A 17,338-nucleotide genomic window follows, 5' to 3' on the forward strand; every position below is an offset into this window, starting at 1 on the left:
TCAAAATCTCATTGTTACACCACACTCATCACTGTGGTATCTGAGTACCGCCATTTCCAGCCGAATTCCAGCCCCAGCTGGATTCAATGAAGAGTCACTCCGAGTCCGGGGACGCAGAGTTAAGGCAGGCCAGGATCATGCGGCGAGTCCTGCGTGGGCTCATGAGAAGTTTGTTGCAGAAGTTGGATTTCTGCTCCCGCTGAACGAGAAAGGGTCTTGTGGCCAAAGGACATTAATTAGGAGATTGCTAAATCCCCGGGGCTCCGCTCCAGAGCACTCACAAGCGTGCCACCAGCTCCCTGCTGTGTGAGTGTGTCTGGCAGGGCAGTGGGGTGGGTTCTGCTGTAACTGCAGAGCTCCCCTGAAAGAGGGGGACAGAGGAGGAAATTACACCAATTGCACTGTGTCCTGTGAGCGGATGTGCCCAGTGGCTTTTGTTTGTCCTGAAGTGGTGTGAAGCATACTGTAAAAACAATCTCATTTCTACAGCACGGCTCTGCTCACGCAGGTGAACCAAAGTAAGGTAAGAACGGTTGGGTAACGCCCCAAAATGGGGACCAGTAGAAGATTGAGCCCTGGGTTTCAATGGCTAAAATGTCAACCTAAATGTCCAGTACTTCTCACCCCACCGTAGCTCACCCATGGACACGAGCTGCGTTTTTAGCTCACCAAACCTCTTAGCCTTTCTGCCTCCCAGGGCACTTGCACTCCCAGAGCCCTGGCTTCCACCAGGCGCAATGACTTTCTCTTCTCAGGCAATATGTTTGGCCATTTACAGACCCACACATGGTCTGACTGATCCAGAGATACCAGAGCACTTCTAAAAACAAGATGTTTTCACCAAAACACTCCCCGATAATCAAACAAATCAAAGGGCAACCTCACTGGATCCACAAAAGCAAAACGCATAGCTGCCAGAGAACTGCTGTTATCTCTGGCATGGCTGGGTCACTGGGACATTTCACAGAAACAAAAATGTATTTCCTGTGTAGACCCAATTAAAATACCTCAGGGGAAATGTTTCATGTGCTTTTAAGACCTGAAGCCAATACTACCCAAGTGTCTTGTAAGGAATGAGCGTACTTCCCAGGGGCTGATGGAAAGCACTGAGCACCCTCTGCTGCACTCATTAAAATGAGGCTCAGCAGCAGCTGACCTTGCACATACCTGGCAGGAGGGTGCTCTGCCCTCCCAGCGAGAGGAAAGCTGCCTCCCACTGCCAGGAGCTCAGATAACGTTGGAGGCCACTGCAGGAGTCAGCCCAGGCGTCCTTCCACGCCAGAAGCCACGGGCTTCTCCTGAGTCACACGCAAGGTTTGGAGAAGACAGCACAACCCCTGTTGTAAAAGGTCAGCTATACCTTTCCTCCTGGGTCTGACCAAGTTCCCTCTCCGCAGCTGGGTCAGCCTTGATTCACAGGGAGAAGGACTTTGCTGCCCATGCACAGGTCTCTGGGGGCAGATGGAGGCTGTGGGTGACTCGCTATGCAGGTAATGAGACTTCGATTGCTGCCACATTCATTTTCTATCTTGATCTTTTTTTTTTTCCCTGTTCACCCCATCATTTGTTCATATCCTGCAGGATCTGGCTGCTTTGCCTGCTGTTCTGGGTGGGACAAGGGAGGCAGATGGCTCCCCCAGGTTGGTGAAACATGACAAAAGGGTAGTGGGGAGAGGCAAAGATGAGAACCCGGTTATTTTGCTTGTAACAAGATGTGCCTCTTCTCTACCCTCCAGTCCCACTGGCTCATCTCCTATATATGTGCTCCCACCAGGTTTTGTAGAGAGCAGTTGCCGCTCCAGGATTTTCTGGATGAAACTGAATAAACTCTTGCTCCAGGGAAAGTTCTTCCAGCTGGAAATCTATGGTGAGTCACAAGTGGCTGCCCTGAGTACCATGAAGGCTGGGGAATCACCTAAGCGCTCACAGTGTCTGTGATCTGGATGCTGCTGGCATCTATGCAATAACTGGTAACTGACCCCAGAGAACTTGCAGAACATCCTTGCCACCTAGACCTGGCCTCTCACATGTCGATTTGGCCAGTGTCATTACAGATGAGTACAGCTTGTGTCTACAGTCACACTCCCCCTTGCCCCTTACAACTAACTTGCTGGGGGAAGGAGGAAGGATGGCTGAGGAAGAAGGACTGATATTTAACTTTTATTCTTTATTCTGCTGACCCCTTACACATGTCTAGCGAGGAAAACAAAGGTGACATTGCAGCTTGAATGTATCCTGGACAGTGCAAGGCAGCGTGGGCTGAGTAATACACAGAAAACACACTCTCAATGAGTGCTGCAGCAATTAAAGGATTGGGGTTTTTTAGTATCCTTTTTATTTAACACCACAGTGGCAGTTAAAAACCCTATTTCAGACAGAACAAAGGGTTTCCATTTTGCTGAGGAAAACAAAAATCTACTTAACCAAAATGAAAACCAGAAAATGTTCGCATCAGATTGAAAAAAGCATGTGATTTCCCCCTAAACCAGATTTCTTTCTGTTGAGATCAGTCCACTTTTCTTCTGGGTTTTGGGTTTTTTCAATTGATTTGGAGGCAGAACTGAAAAAGCCAAGTACAGCAAGGGTGTGGGGAGAAGTGATAGCATTTATGAGAGCAACTGATATTGCTGGAAAAAACAGACCAGCCTTCAGGCACAAAAAGGTTGTTTGTTTCTTCCAGCTCTATCAGTTGGTCTCATAAAAGCTATTCCCTCTTCTTCCAAAATTCTTCCCACTTATCTCCTTAGTCTATCCTGGCTGCAAGAATACATCTACTGAAACAGCAGTTATTAGTACTGTTTAACATATAAAGATGACAGACAAATCTAGAAATTACAATGGCAGCTAGTTAAACCCTATCTATTTGTACAGATTCTTGTGTCTAACCCAAGACTAAAATAGTTCCTTAATCAGAGGGCAGATAATTAACAAAATATGATCTTATTAACTACCAGGATCAAGAGCTGAGTGTAGCCAGCTCCCATCGTGCCTGTTACTTGGCTCCCCCATAGGTTTAACAGCACGCAGTGCCTTGCCAAGCAGAGATGAGCAGCAAACCGGACCGATCTGTAGAACTACCCATCCAAAAAAGGTCCGTGACTGCATCCTTTGACCAGAGTGAGCAACAGATTATGACAACTTGAGGATTTTTAGAAACTAATGAGTTTAATAGCCCACCACTATTTTCTAGAGAGTAAAATCAGGGAGGGAGAAAAATATGTGATGCCTCAGAGAAACTCTCCATAATAATACTTCAAGGTGGCTGTGGCAGAAGCTTCTGGACACAAAGAAACGGGCTTTAAAGTGAACATAATGTGGGTGAGCTTTAACACATATCTGGAGAGCTTTGCCAGCTCCTTAACAGCACACGCCACTGGAGAGCACCCAAACCTTCTTTGAGAGGAGAGATGCCAGAGGGGGCCGCAGCACCACTCTGACCCCTGACTTGCCCTGAGCTTTCCATCCCACACATCACTGCTTTTTCTGTAGATCCTTACGCTGGCCCCGTTCTGCTGGATGAGAAACTAGCATCTCGCTGTGGCTATGTCCTGTCAGAAGACGTGTGGGGCAACCCCATCTTCCGTGCATCGGTGCTTGGCTGTCATGTGGCCAACGAGGTAAGACCAGAGATGGGCTTGAAAACAACTCAGACAGTACATCCTCTCCAAGAAGACAACATTGAGATATTATATGGCATTCTAATGGCATGTTTTGAGAACTCGAGAAGTACTGAACTCAAGGAGTTTGTGTTGATGGTGTGTAGAAATGAATAGGCAATGGCTCTCCAGTTTGAGGTTTGTTCAGTGTGACTGACATGGGATTTCCTCTCTCCATGGAATGACACTCAGCCTAATGCTGCTGACAAGCTGCCAGTTCTCAAGCATATCCTTGTAGCTGCTGATTTGACAGAGAGTTTCTTGAAAGCCTCTCTGGAAAGAAGTAGGCATCTGCTTGAAAAAGCAACATTTGCAGTGTGATTCTGGCAGATCATTTCCTGGCTTAATTTGTGTGGTAATGTGCCTGTTAACACATGCCTAGGAACGTAGATCACACACACATCTATTAGACCCAGATTTGTCTCACGTAACTTTAGCCATCTAAAAGATAATGTCTAGTCTAAACTAGTTGTTTACGCTTCCACAATAGTCAATGGAGAGAAACAGGCATCTCCGGAAGGTGATTCACCCCTTCCTAAAATACGTGTAAAAGCGTAGCCTGGATTTCTAATTTCTAAATGTTGAGATTAAATGTACCTAGAAACAGAACATATCACACTAGAAACTTCATTGCTTGTCCGTGTTTAGTCTGGTTGGTCCTGGAAGCCCCACAGAAAAAACATTATGGGCAGAGGTTATGCTAACAAGAACGGGGGGTGTACAGTGTGCTGGGCAATGACCAGGATTTCTAGACTGGAAATTTCTCTGGAAAGGTTTTGCGTTTTTCTGTAGAAAAATACACATCCATGTCAGATAGAAGAACAGTCCGTGGCTTCGTCTGTGGCTCCTGGAGAGCTGAAAGACCAAAAGGAGCTCTTACTGAAGCTAGTTAAGATAGACACAAAACAGCATTTCTAAGGTAGATCTGAATGACCTACATCCAACTGAAAAGCTCCAGTACTTCTCTCCATGAGGAGGCACATCACAGTCATGAGTGGGAGGAAGGTGAACCACATGGTAAGGCAGATCAGGTCTTTCCCTGACTCCTTCATACTGTGGCAATGATGCCGAGATGTGACCCGAGGCAAAGGCCGTAAGTACCCAGGCAAGGCCTCTGGCTCAGAAAGCCCCTGCACACAAACCACTTCACACAGGGTGGTATGCTGGAGGAACTGTCACTACAACTCTCAGCCTGTTCCCGTCATTATAAAACACTCAGAAACAGGACACTAGGACCTTCCACACTACCTGCTGAATTGCCTGTTTTTCTTCCCAGGCAGATGAGCTGTTTTCACTGACTGTGAACATCAAGGTCTCCTCATTTTCAAGCATGCGGGCAGCTGTGACCTACACCTACCCTATGTACTGCTCCTACTCTCCCTGGGCTGCAAGAGAAATTGTGTGTGAAGAAAACTACATGGAGGTAAAAGCTTTCCCTATGAAGGCAAAGCCACGTCCACTAATTCCCGTCAGAAGCAAATTTTTATGCTACGTAACAGACATAGTAGCGACCCGCTGATATTCAGCGGAGGGTGTAACTATAAATGGTTATGAGTAACTCATTTACATGTCTCAGATATTTTGAGTGCAGTGAAATTCAGTTAACTGTACAGAAGGTGTAAGCCAAGCCACTGCAAGGAAATCTGCAGCCAGGCAGGCCAACCTGTTTAGCTCATGAGAATACCTTTATGTTATAAAGTGCTGCAGCATCTCTGAGAATATCATCCTTATATTTGACATCATAACACCTAGAGTTGGATGAGCTCCACCCCTGGTGCATCACACAACTCCCAGGACATAGAATCATAGAATGGTTTGGGTTGGAAGGGACCTTAAAGACCATCTAGTTCCACCCCCCCTGCCATGGGCAGGGACACCTTCCACTAGACCAGGGGGCTCAAAGCCTCATCCAGCATGGCCTTGAACACTTCCAGGGATGGGGCATCCACAGCTTCTCTGGGCAACCTGTCCCAGTGCCTCACCACCCCCTCCGTGAAGAATTTCTTCCTGATATCTAATCTAAACCTCTCCGCTTTCAATTTAAACCTGTTACCCCTTGTCCTGTCACTACAGGCCCTTGTAAAAAGTCCCGCCCAGCTTCCTTGTAGCCCCTTCAGGTACTGGAAGGCTGCAATAAGGTCTCCCTGGAACCTTCTCTTCTCCAGGCTGAACAAGCCCAACTCTCTCAGCCTTTCATCATAGGAGAGATGTTGCAACACACTTAAACCGTGGTACAGGTGTCTGAGGCAAACTGACTCCCAGCTCAGTGTCCAGCTCTCACCTCACTGCAGCACAGGCTGCCAAGATTTACACCGTAGCATCTACCTTAGATATTGGGGATCCTCCATTTTCAGGTGTTCAGCCTGCATGGGAAGAGGGAAACAGTCCTGTTAAAGCTTGTTTCCATATACCTCCAGTGGAGAGACGTAGGTGTCCCTGAAAGTATCCAGAGTGGGATCTAGTTTACACGTTACCAGATATGAAACTGGACTTTTGATTTACCCAGTTGCACACAAAGTATTCCCTCTGCTGTACATGCACCACCGTAAATGGGGGTTGGAACCAGACGATCTTTAAGGTCCCTTCCAACCCTAACCATTCTATGATTCTAAATGCCACGGCTTTAACTCACATTTTAAGGCCATTAATTACCACCATCAAGAACCCTTTCGGAAACGCTTTAATTACGCCCAGTGAATGTAAATTGTTAAGTCCCAACAGACATTGAAGACGAAATCTGAAAGCCCTCTCTCTGCCCCCCATGCCTGTGAGAATGCTGAACATTTGCTTGTTCCCAAAGAATTTCCTCTGTGTCTCCAGGTATCCGTGAAGACTGACGTCCCTGCAGTTTCAAATGACTACACCGTGGCGTGGATGTCTGCACTGCCAGAGGTATGCAGGGAACTCTTTCCTAACTGTTCCTAGCCTGCCTCTTCTCACTAGTCTCATGAGTCATTCTTGGGGCATGGCTCCATCTCTGTCAAAAAAAGGGAGATGGCAAAGATGCCGCCAAGTAGTGAAAAACCTCTCAAGTTTTCAAGTTTTGCTCTAGACTGCAAAAAGACATTTAGGTGGGAGAACAGAGCCATATGCTTGTTACATTAGTGGAAACCGAGCAAGACAAACAAAGGTAGGTGGTTCTTCACACAATGGGCAGTGAATCAGTCAAACTCCTTGCCAAAAGATGTTGTGGCTGCTAAAAGCTTGCTTGATCTCAAGGAGAGTCTGGAAAAGTTGACTGAAGAGAAATCCAGTAAGACACACAAAATACAAAGAAGTTACAGATAGCTCAGGAGTCCCTGAGCTGAAAATTATTTGAGGCTGGAAAGTGTTAGAGGGAAATATATACGCTTGCCCTATTTTTCTCATGCCTCACTTGCTCCTTGTGCCCATTTTCCCTTTTGACGATCCTCCCATATGGTTATCATTTCAGGAGAGTGCTCTAGACCAGGACAGACATTCCTCTCTCCTTATCTTGGACACAGTATGGCTACATACTGTAAAAGGTAGTCTGTCATTTAGTCTCTGGACTTCTCCAGTGATCGACAGACATGAAGGCAATCATTTTATTCACAGCACGGGCTTGTTGTCCAAGGGGACTTGTTCAAGGCCACCAGTCTAAGTTTCTTCCAGGGCTGCTCTAAGACTCTAAAGATGTCCTAAAGAGCTACAGAATTCCTTATCCTCGTATATAACAAGGGTATTTCTTGCCTGGGGTGAACTAGTAGCATTCAGTGTCACTCCAGTCACTCCAGCTTCTAACAGGAAAATAGTTGCTACGATATCATAGCTTTTTAAGATACTTTGGTGGACTTAGATCTGATGCAGCTCATCTCTCTCTTGCAGACTCAAAATGTTGCATACCAGCTATGGCAACTGATGTTTGTCTCTCCATCAGGGAGAAAGACAATAACAGTAAGCGATGCAGCAAAACTGGGCTACAGCTTCAATAACACGCTGTCCCGAGTGTACCTCCGTGCGCCCTATCACAGCAACGAGTCCGACGTCAGCGCGGTGAGTTGTTGCTCTCAACTGGACACAAGACTCTGCTGTTTCCACTGCCTCTCTAGAACGTCAGTTACCTTTTTCTGCCTGCACCCCAACAGGTCAGTGGTGTAAATATGAACATGGTCACTTCCACTTCAATGTACAGGCAGCGGTGGCTGCTTTTGCTGATTGACACAACTGTCTCCTGTCCTGTTGGTAAGGATTTCTTCCTTGTTCACGAATAACTGCCTAAAGAGCTAGTAGAAAATAGTCTCCCCTCTTCCTTGTGACCTGCTCTGCGAGGGAAGAGGTTTACGAGCTGCTCTTGGAGCAACATGAGCTAAGAGTCCATGGCTTTAGTCCTGGACAAACATGTTTCCTGCTGTGATGCTTCATTATTTGTGTTCCCAGTGCAATGTCGTGCCTTGTCTCCGGTTTCTCAAATCCCTACATTAGATGCAGGGAGCGGGAGACAAGTAAAAGTGATGCAGAAGGGCCAGAGAGCCTCCCCTGGACTAATCCTACAGCCTTGGCTCTTCCCTGTCATGTAACTCCATGCAGGGCATGCAGCTCGGCATCCTTGGGACTCACCTTGCCCTTTTCTCTGGAGAGGCAGAATTAGCCTGCCTTTTTGCAGAACAGTGGTGGCTGCACCTTCTGTCTCTCACAGAACAGTATTTATGTTCAGCAAATTATGAGGAAGCAGGAGGTTTTAAGTTGCCACGATCTTGAAGCCCATATTTCAAGGAGAAGGTCCAAAGCAGTGGTTCTGTGCCCCACTCCTTTCGCCAGTAAGGTAAAACTCCTGGGACCAGAAGGACAACAGACCAGGTAGCTGGGAGCATGACTGTGGGTTCTTCTGAATAAATTAATTAGTTACCTGAAGCTGGTGATTGAAGTCTGCTTCGAGTGCCGGGATTTCTGTGACAAAACAGCCATCAGCTGGCTAATGTCCTACAAGGTGTTTCATTAGTGAAAGCTCTAAAGGCATCCTGGTGAAAAGGAGTCAGGAGAAGAGTGACTGCTAACTCCAATTACACGGTCCATCTAACTCCACAGATGGCATCAGTTTCACCGATACTACGCTAACATGGACTGTGCCAAGCGTTATCCCCACGTTAGTGGCTCAAGAATCCACCTTTCTGTCTAAAAGCATTTTAATGGGAGTCGATGATCGAGTCATAGTAAACCCGGAGGAGAAGAACTACTTGTTGGAGCACAACGAGACACACATCACAGTAACTATCCCTATTGGAGCAGAAGGAGGCAAGCTAAAGGTTAGTATGAGCTTGTCACACACTAACACATTTGAGGGCCTGCACCACAGAAGATGTTTCTAAATTGTGATCCTTCCAAATTATTCCAAATAGTGATTAGCTGCTGCTTAAAATTCTTAGATATAAGAAATATTTGCAGACCTAGAAGCTCCTCCGTGTTTTGAAAGCACTTACTCACAAACTAAGTATCTCTGATTACAAAACATGATAGAAGCAAGGGTATATTTTGTTAATAGTCTGAAGATCTACTATTAAACTGAGAGTGAAGGGATTCCTATGCACTGGAGTTCAATTGTCTATGTTGTTCTATTATGAAACTAGTCCTGGTAAACTGCTGGCCTGGGTGAAGGACTAATTTCCCAGACAATTTCCATGCAGACAGCATTAAGTTAGCATGGGACAGATTCCCAGCAGGTAGCCTGGGTGCTGCCACCTGCTTTGGACATAGTATATTCCTTGTCAATCTATAATTGACAGGTACAGCAGCAATGTTGAAAGAGATGTTCAGTAGAACATAACAGAATGGTTTGGGTTGGAAGGCACCTTTAAAGATCATCTAGTCCAACCCCCCAGGCATGGACAAGGACATCTTGCACTAAATCAGATTCCTCAAAACTCCATCCAACCTGACCTTGAACACTTCAAAAGGACCTGGCAATGTTCTCACAAGGCTCTTGCATGGACAAGGACATCTTGCACTAAATCAGATTCCTCAAAACTCCATCCAACCTGACCTTCAACACTTCAAAAGGAGCTGGCAATGTTCTCACAAGGCTCTTTACCAGTTCCATTTGCGAAGATGACATCGGTGTGATTTTGACTTATCCCCTTCAGAAGTTCACTTTTTTGGGTATCAGTGGACACTTACATGTCTCTTCCTGGTCTTAAGAACTGCTGGAAGCACTGACAAACTTTCAGAGTAAACTGGGGCAGAATGAGAGACATGACTGGTAATCAGGGATTGTAAAAAAGTAAATGCAAATATAGTTACTTACTAAATTTAAGGACGACACCCCCCAAACCTAGAACTTGCTTACTGAGAATCTCAGCAGTATCTGAGCCAAACATGGACCAGACAAACGGGCCAAACAAACAAATAAACAATTTCCCCTAGCAAAATCCATCCCAAATTCTACGAGAATACAATTTTCTCTTTCTAATGTAAGAATTTTAACCATATTCAGTCATTCCTCTATTGAGAATTAAGACTTAATCACAAATTTTACCTCCTAGAGCTCCGTGTTTGGAGGTGTATATGGAGTCATTTACAGTATTGACTTGTTTTTGGAGCACACGTGGACAGATGCAGATTGGCAAACCACAAAGTATACTGTCGTCAAACCCGTCACCACCCCTTTCATGCCACAAATACCAACTGTTATCAACAGTAAGTCATTCCTCTCATTGACTTTTACCAACCTCCTGCTTTTCCTGTGTTACACATTGCTCCGTTTGACCTCTGCCACACACCTATATTCACCAGAATGTTCTCAACTCCCTCTTCAAAATTACTAGCCAAAGTCAAGATTCAAGGTAGTATGAAAAAAACTCAAACCTTTAGCCTTGACGGATGTAGCATTTATCACCTGTCATTATGGGATTAAATGAAAACTATACATTTCTGATAAGAATGTAAACATTTCTTTCACACTAACATCCAGATTTTTCCAGCGAGTGCTGGGACCCTAGAATAAAGTTGTTGTGCTGTGCAATTATCACAATGCATTAAGACACTAAGCATCTTTGGAGCTGTCTGGATAACTGATATAAAAAGATAAAGCCATCTCTTAGCATGCATTATGATAGTTTTTCCGTATTTTACGTGGCTGAACTAGATTCTAGATTTCTTTACAGGAAAGTCATTGCACATCTTAGTGCACCTCTAGAAAGTTACTGAACTCACTTTCTACGAAGCTGTATGTATTTGGTATTAATCTCCTGCAGCTTGAAGCAATTCTCATGCACTCAGAGCATTTCAGATCTGACTAGAACACAAACACTCATTAATCAGAGCCATTAAAGAGAGGGCTGTTGGCTAAGTTTCCTGGAATTTGAATGGGAGGCCACCCCAACCGTCTTCGTTACTTGATCCACATCAGCAGTAATGTGATGTTCTCTCCCTACAGATACTCTGCCAGAGGAAAGGCTATTTAATGTTGCATTTGGACACTTTCTTCCCGATGTCTCTCTGGTGGCAATTGCAATAGGAAATGTGCCATTTACCCTGAGGGAAGCACAGCGCCACGGGTTTAAGGTTTATGAAACTCCCTTTTCTAATAGAATGAAAGGATTTATCCTGGAAGTCTCTTTTGATGATCCGTATGTTCTAAAAGAGGTAAGACACAGCAGGTCACTTCAGAGCTGTGTGGAGGAGGTAGGGTAGTCCCTTTTCAGAACGTAGGATCGAGTGTGACTAGGTGGTACGTAACACAAATTCCTTTAGTCTCTGTCAACATGGCAGAGCGCACGCCCGTCAGGAAGAGGTTTGTCAAATCTCTATTAAATGCTGTCCCTTGAAACAGGAGTGCCTTGGAAAAATAAATCAGTTACGGCAATCCTGAAAATACCAGTTGCCAACATCCAGTAATTCCTGAACCTACCGTTTCTGCAGAGCCACTGGACCGCTAGCACAGGCCACGCGCCGCGCGAGCATGTACAGGCAGGCGCAGGGTATTCTAAGTGTAATTTTGTTAAGCTTCAGACCATTTGTAATCTAAACATTTGTAAAATTATAAACTCACAGGGGGAGTTCAACCTCTCATTTCAGTCAGAGGATGCGTAACGGCAAGTCCTCTACCACTGCTTCAACCAAATCATGCAGAGCTGCGATGTTATTTTCTGTTACAAGGAACAACATTGTGAACACACAGGATAAGGACTTGTGCAAACAGTTTTCAGGCTGCAGTCAAACCACAGTTAAATTGCATTAAGGATAAAAGCCAGCCAAAATTTTTCAGGAGCATTCCTTTCAGGTAGAACAGCAGTTTTTGCTTTGGGAGCACTTTTAGTAAATGTGGATACTTAGAGGGATCTCTCGTAGCATCTCCTCACACCTTCTGTCTTACCAATTACTTACTCTCCTGGGTTCAGCCCACACTCCGAGTAAAGAAGAATAAGCATTTGGACCTGGATCTCCCTCTGCGCGCTCTTTCACCCGTGGGCTACAGAGGAAACCCCACTGTGTTCACTTCTGCCTCCATCTTCTGAACAGGCACTACATTATCCACATTCACGTTTGGCTGGAAGAGCTGTTGAATCCAGTCCAGAGTTCTGAATTGCTTTAGGCCAGCTGAAGCGATGCTTTTGGAGACTTAGCTATCTGCAGGGGAGGGGAGGGTGTTGGAATAATTATTTAGTGCTGCTCAGGATACACATGCCTGTCTGCGCTGGAAGCCATTGTTACTGCAGCCTTACACTTCTCTCTCTTCCAGTATGTGAACAGAAATGAAACAAAATATACCCTTCTCCTTAACTACACCCTAAGCGTGGGTCCGGAGATGACACTCTATTATCACCCGGCAGAGGTGGAGTGTGTGATTGCTGATATCGGTAAGCTTTCCCTGGGCATTAACTGGCGTGCGTCAACAGCGTGGATCAGGCTTTCATTTAATTCAGTGAGAGCAGCATCAGGCTGAGGGTGAGCGCTTTTTGCGAAAACCCCACCCTTCAATAGTTCATTATTGGTAACACCGCCAGCTTGCCGCTTTTCTGATGGCAGCTCTTCTGCATACTGGCAAGACAGCCTGCCCTCGAGACACTGCGCGTAATAGAAGTAGTGTGTAGAACAAGTTGGCTCGCAAACTCAGCGAACAAGATGCCTCATAACTTGAACATACATCTACTGGCAAAGCTTTCAGACATTGCTACGAGTTTCAGTTTGTCCTCAAATGCAATTCAGTCTCTGTGTCCAGGGCAGAACTCAACCGACTCAAATTGCTGTGAACTCCAAAGACAGTATTTCTGTAAGGAGACCATCATCCACTAAGAGCTGTACTTAGCAGGTTATTGAAGCAGTCAGGAGGTCTGACAGGTATTTTCTCAAAATTCATATATTTTGGATGCCATGAAGGTGACAGAGGCTCCTTCCTCACTGTCCTGTTTTATCTTTGAAATAGCTCTGGGTTCAACCCAAGGAAGGCTGACCAAAAACATATATTTACATACGTAGCTCAGCTTGCCTTGCTGAAACAGGGAGTAGTCCTGTAGGCAAGCTGGCAGGCCACTGCCAAAGCATGAGGATTCCTCATCCCACCGATTGTGAGCTGCTCCACCCACAGCACAGCCAAAGCCCCACAGATGATGCCTGTATGCACGTAAGAGCAGCATCACTCAAGCCTTCCTTCACTGCTAACTCTTCATCCCACATTCTTCCCGCAGAATTACCAGAAGCAGCTGGTTACTGTGATGAAGAAAACCTGTATCTAGCCATCCCTACTTTTGGCTTGCACCAGTACTGGAACCTGTATCTTGGTAACAAGCTCCTGAACCGGCACATTGCGCTTACCAACGGGTACCTCGCAGCTACCAATTCCACACACCTCATCTTGCAAATACCCCTGTTTGCAGTGGGGGTTATCTATGAGGTACATGAACTGCACAGCAACACCTTCCGTAAAGCCTGCAGGACTGTCTGCACGTGCAGCCACAGTCCTACAGTCACAGTCTGTAGTGCTGTAGTTATTACACATATTGGAAAATTACACATGTTGGAAAACCTCCAGAGAGAAGGACTCTAAGGCAGTGCAAGTAGGACAGGAGATATCAGACATGGCCCCTTCTGGTAATGCCATGTTTTATGTAATCTGCAGTGCTAAATTGTCTCTAAAAGATATGTACCAAGTCGTCAAAAACAAGATCCTTAGTATTTTTAGTAAGATGAGGCAAAATGTCCCATCTGCACTGAGCCAGAAACAATATTTCAATATAGCTTTTATGAAAACAGCTCTTTTAAAGGAACGTTTTGTAGAAATGTTAAGACATAACAGGGTAAAATTGATGCTGTTATAAACATCCGAACAATTCTACAATAATCTGTCAAAAATTATCTCTGTGACAGTCACCAATTAATTCATACAAGAAAACTTCTGCCCCCATGTTACATCAGGCTCAAGTCTTAATCCTTAATCACAATGAGTTAACTCTTGTGACTTGTTAGTATTCAAGTGGCACAAGCTAAAGAGCAGAACCTTGTACATATGGATCACGTGCCCTAACAGGAGACCTCTTCCATCACCTCCTCCACAGGAAGTGTCCTTTCAGAAAATTCAAGCAAGGTTTGACGTTGCCCTAAGGAAAGTGAAAACTGTGGAGACCTTACAGATATTCTCCGTTACCTGCAGTTTTAATTCCTCAGCATTTATAAGTAAGTTATACAACTGATCAAGCAATAAAAAGATCTGTGATTCTTTCCTTGAGTTTATAACCAACTCTGTGGCTTTTCTCAGTATGCCACCCAGATGGTACCGTACTGGTATCTGCTCCAATGAAGACAGTTCCTGCCATTGATATGAGTAAAACCAAGCTAAGGGATAGCTCTTGCAAGCCTAGAGAGTATAATGAAGAACATGCCTTCTTCAAGTTCCACGTCACTGCCTGTGGCACTTCAGTAAGGGTAAGCCCATGGCCAGAGCAGATATGTCTGTTGGAAGCCTCTGTCTCTCCTGCATTTTCTCTCTTGTTCCCCTGCCCCAGCTCCTGAGAAGATTCAAATTTTAATGAGTTTCCCATATGCACAGTTTGAAGGTGATCACATTATTTATGAAAATGAAATTTCTTATGAGAAAGAGACTCTTCCAGGACAGAGCATACCGACAATCACAAGAGATCCAGACTACAGGTAGGAGCTACTGCTCGCTGACCCTGCTCACTTCGGTACAGCTGCCGGAAAGTAAAGGTGAACACAAAAGTTACCCTTTCTCCTACTATAGACTAACAGTCTTGTGCTACTATCGAGCAAAAGAGACCCTAGTGCTAGGTGCCTTTGGTAGTGATCCATCCACATCACCTCCCTTTGGCTCCGGTACGATGGTGCCAAGATCAAATGTTGCAGGTAGGCAATTCTCTTCCTCCATTTTTAAACTTCTCTGATTCAGCTGTAAGTTCCCTTGTTAAGACGTGCCCTGCTTCCTACCAAAGAACCTCACTGACATTTCCTTTTCTGCAGCACACAGAAGGGTAAGACAAGCCCTGAATGTAGTTTCAAGAGTGTCCAAAGGTAAGTCTCCTCCTAAGAAAATAAAAAAAATTTCCAAACATGTTTTAATTCAAATAAAGCCAAACAATAACAAAATACCCTGACATTTTCTCAAGATGAATCTTTTGTGGAATTCTACGAGCCCAACATGGCAATACTCAAGCAACCCGAGGAGCCTGTGTTTCTCGAGGTGGAGCTGAAAGACGGGAGCCCCCACGCTGAGTTATACCTGGAAAACTGCTGGGTAACCAGGTCTCTTGACTTCAACAGCACCCCAAGATGGAACATCACCGTGGACGGGCAAGTAGTTACTGAATGACCAATGCGCTCATCAGCAAAGCCCTAATTTCTTCTAGATGTGTCAATCTGTTCTCTCACACAGGTGTGAGATTAACGGCAGCGAGTACGTTGCAGAGTTCTGTCCAGTAGCTGTTAGCGCCAGGGTGAGACACCCTCCTCATTTTAAAAGGCTAGCAGTAAGGACCCTGGCACATCGCCTGGAAAAGGTAAGATTAAGTGAAAGTCCCACCTCCCACCCACGGACCCTATCCTCAGAACTTCTTAAGACCATTTGAAAAATAGATGACTTAAAACACCTCACAGACTTCAGGCCTAGCCCACACACAACCCAAGTAGCCCGCCCTGTGCACAGCTTTGATTTAGTTCTCTCCTCAAATCTGTTCTGCAACAGTTTTAGTGACTTCAGACTGGACTAGCTGGAGTAAACAAAAGAGTTTGGTATGTAAATATGATTTTTATATGGTGTTTCTGACTTTTTATAGGATCAGATTCATAGCACTTCAGCTCAAAAGGTCTAGAACAGGAAAGTCAACTTACATGTTATAATATCCACATGAAGTTCAGCTCTGTTGCCCTCCCATCTGTCCCAGCCAGTCAACCATCCCTTCAGATGTCAGCCCAAAGGGCAGGGAAGCAGAGACATGTGGGTTTGCTCTTACACTTCTGAGGTTCTTTCCTCCTCTAACAGGTCTAAGCAGGGCAAAGAAAACCCCAGGACAGTCACCTGTGGGTGCTTTGCTCCTAGTGCACCCGGCTGAGTGGAGTGTAACACATGTACCGATATGAGCCATGGCAGCATCCCTGCCTGGGCAGTTTAAGTAACCACGTAATTTTTTGACGAGGCCTTTCCTAAGCAGTTCAACCCATGAACTTGCTAGAAATGAACATGATGCAATTCTGGCTTGCACTGCTTCCTCAGCGCGCAGCTGCGTCTAGCACCAGATTGAGTTTCTGCCAAGCTTTGATACATAGCCTCACCGCAGCTCGTGAGGTTTTACCTCCTCCTGTCTCAGCCTCTCAGTTACCAAACTGCCTGAGGGCTTCTTTGGCACCAAATTTGAAATTCAAGGCAGGTTCAGCTAGAAGGTGCTGCACGCAAGTGTTGAGACAAGCCCAAAGTCTCATCAGCTGTACGTTCTGCAAAAGGCAGACAAAAGACAAAAGGATGCTCCAAAGCGGGATTCGGTATGGACCAAGTGGTACTTCTTCTTCTTCTCAGGTGTACGTGCACTGTTGGGTGGCAGCATGCTCTCCTACCAACATTCCACCTGGCCGCCCCTGCAGAGGACAGCCCAGCTCAAGCAGGGAGAGGAAGGGTAGGTGTTCAGGAGAAAGAGCCATTGCAAAGCACTCCTGACCTGATGCTTTAAAGGGATTTAGGATCTCTAGTTTTGGCATCTGATATGCCTCGAATACAGACTGTGAACATTACCTTTAGTTCATACTTGTGTACACTAGCACTTAACACGCAGCATGTATGTATTCTTTAAAAACTACACTCTCTCTCATTCTCAAGCCTTTCCAGGTCACTGTTCAGCCAACCTCCAGGGCTACGTAATTGCTGGACCAGTCTGGATTGGTGATTCGGATCTAAGATGACGCATGTAAACTGAATTTGGTAAGGCCAGGCCCCATGTACTCACCCAGAGGTCACCGTGCTTTGTGGCACAAGCAATGCATAGCCTTCCAGACCTTAGAACCATCAGTTCTGGGACAGGAATTAGGGAGGGTTTGCAGTCTCCCAGTCTGAGCTTGAGCCCGTAAGAGAGGGAAGAAGGAGAGCTCCCTTCCAAGCCAAGCACAGGTGGCATGGCTCTGGAGAAGATGCCAGCAGTAGAGCAGGGCATGTTGGAGCTGGGCTGCAGCAGGCAGTTTTGGAACCAGGTCTTATTTCAACAGGTTTTCAACTGGACTGCCCCCAGCCT

General features: G+C 45.6%; 1 protein-coding gene across 1 annotated transcript; it reads left to right on the forward strand.

Moving 5' to 3' along the window:
* Positions 1-1,323: 1,323 nt before the first annotated feature.
* On the forward strand, positions 1,324-15,556 carry LOC104505388 (the record flags this gene model as incomplete). The annotated part of the gene is made up of 12 exons (XM_010162041.1): positions 1,324-1,490; positions 1,582-1,640; positions 1,775-1,867; positions 3,490-3,617; positions 4,933-5,079; positions 6,477-6,548; positions 7,503-7,670; positions 7,763-7,859; positions 8,703-8,920; positions 10,154-10,307; positions 13,298-13,430; positions 15,496-15,556. Coding segments are annotated over exons 1-12 (1,359 nt in total), but the record flags the coding sequence as incomplete, so codon positions are not given.
* Between the last annotated feature and the right edge of the window lie 1,782 nt (positions 15,557-17,338).

The sequence above is a fragment of the Eurypyga helias genome, unplaced genomic scaffold (assembly GCF_000690775.1).
Source record: "Eurypyga helias isolate BGI_N326 unplaced genomic scaffold, ASM69077v1 scaffold20562, whole genome shotgun sequence".
Taxonomy (NCBI): Eukaryota; Metazoa; Chordata; class Aves; order Eurypygiformes; family Eurypygidae; genus Eurypyga; species Eurypyga helias.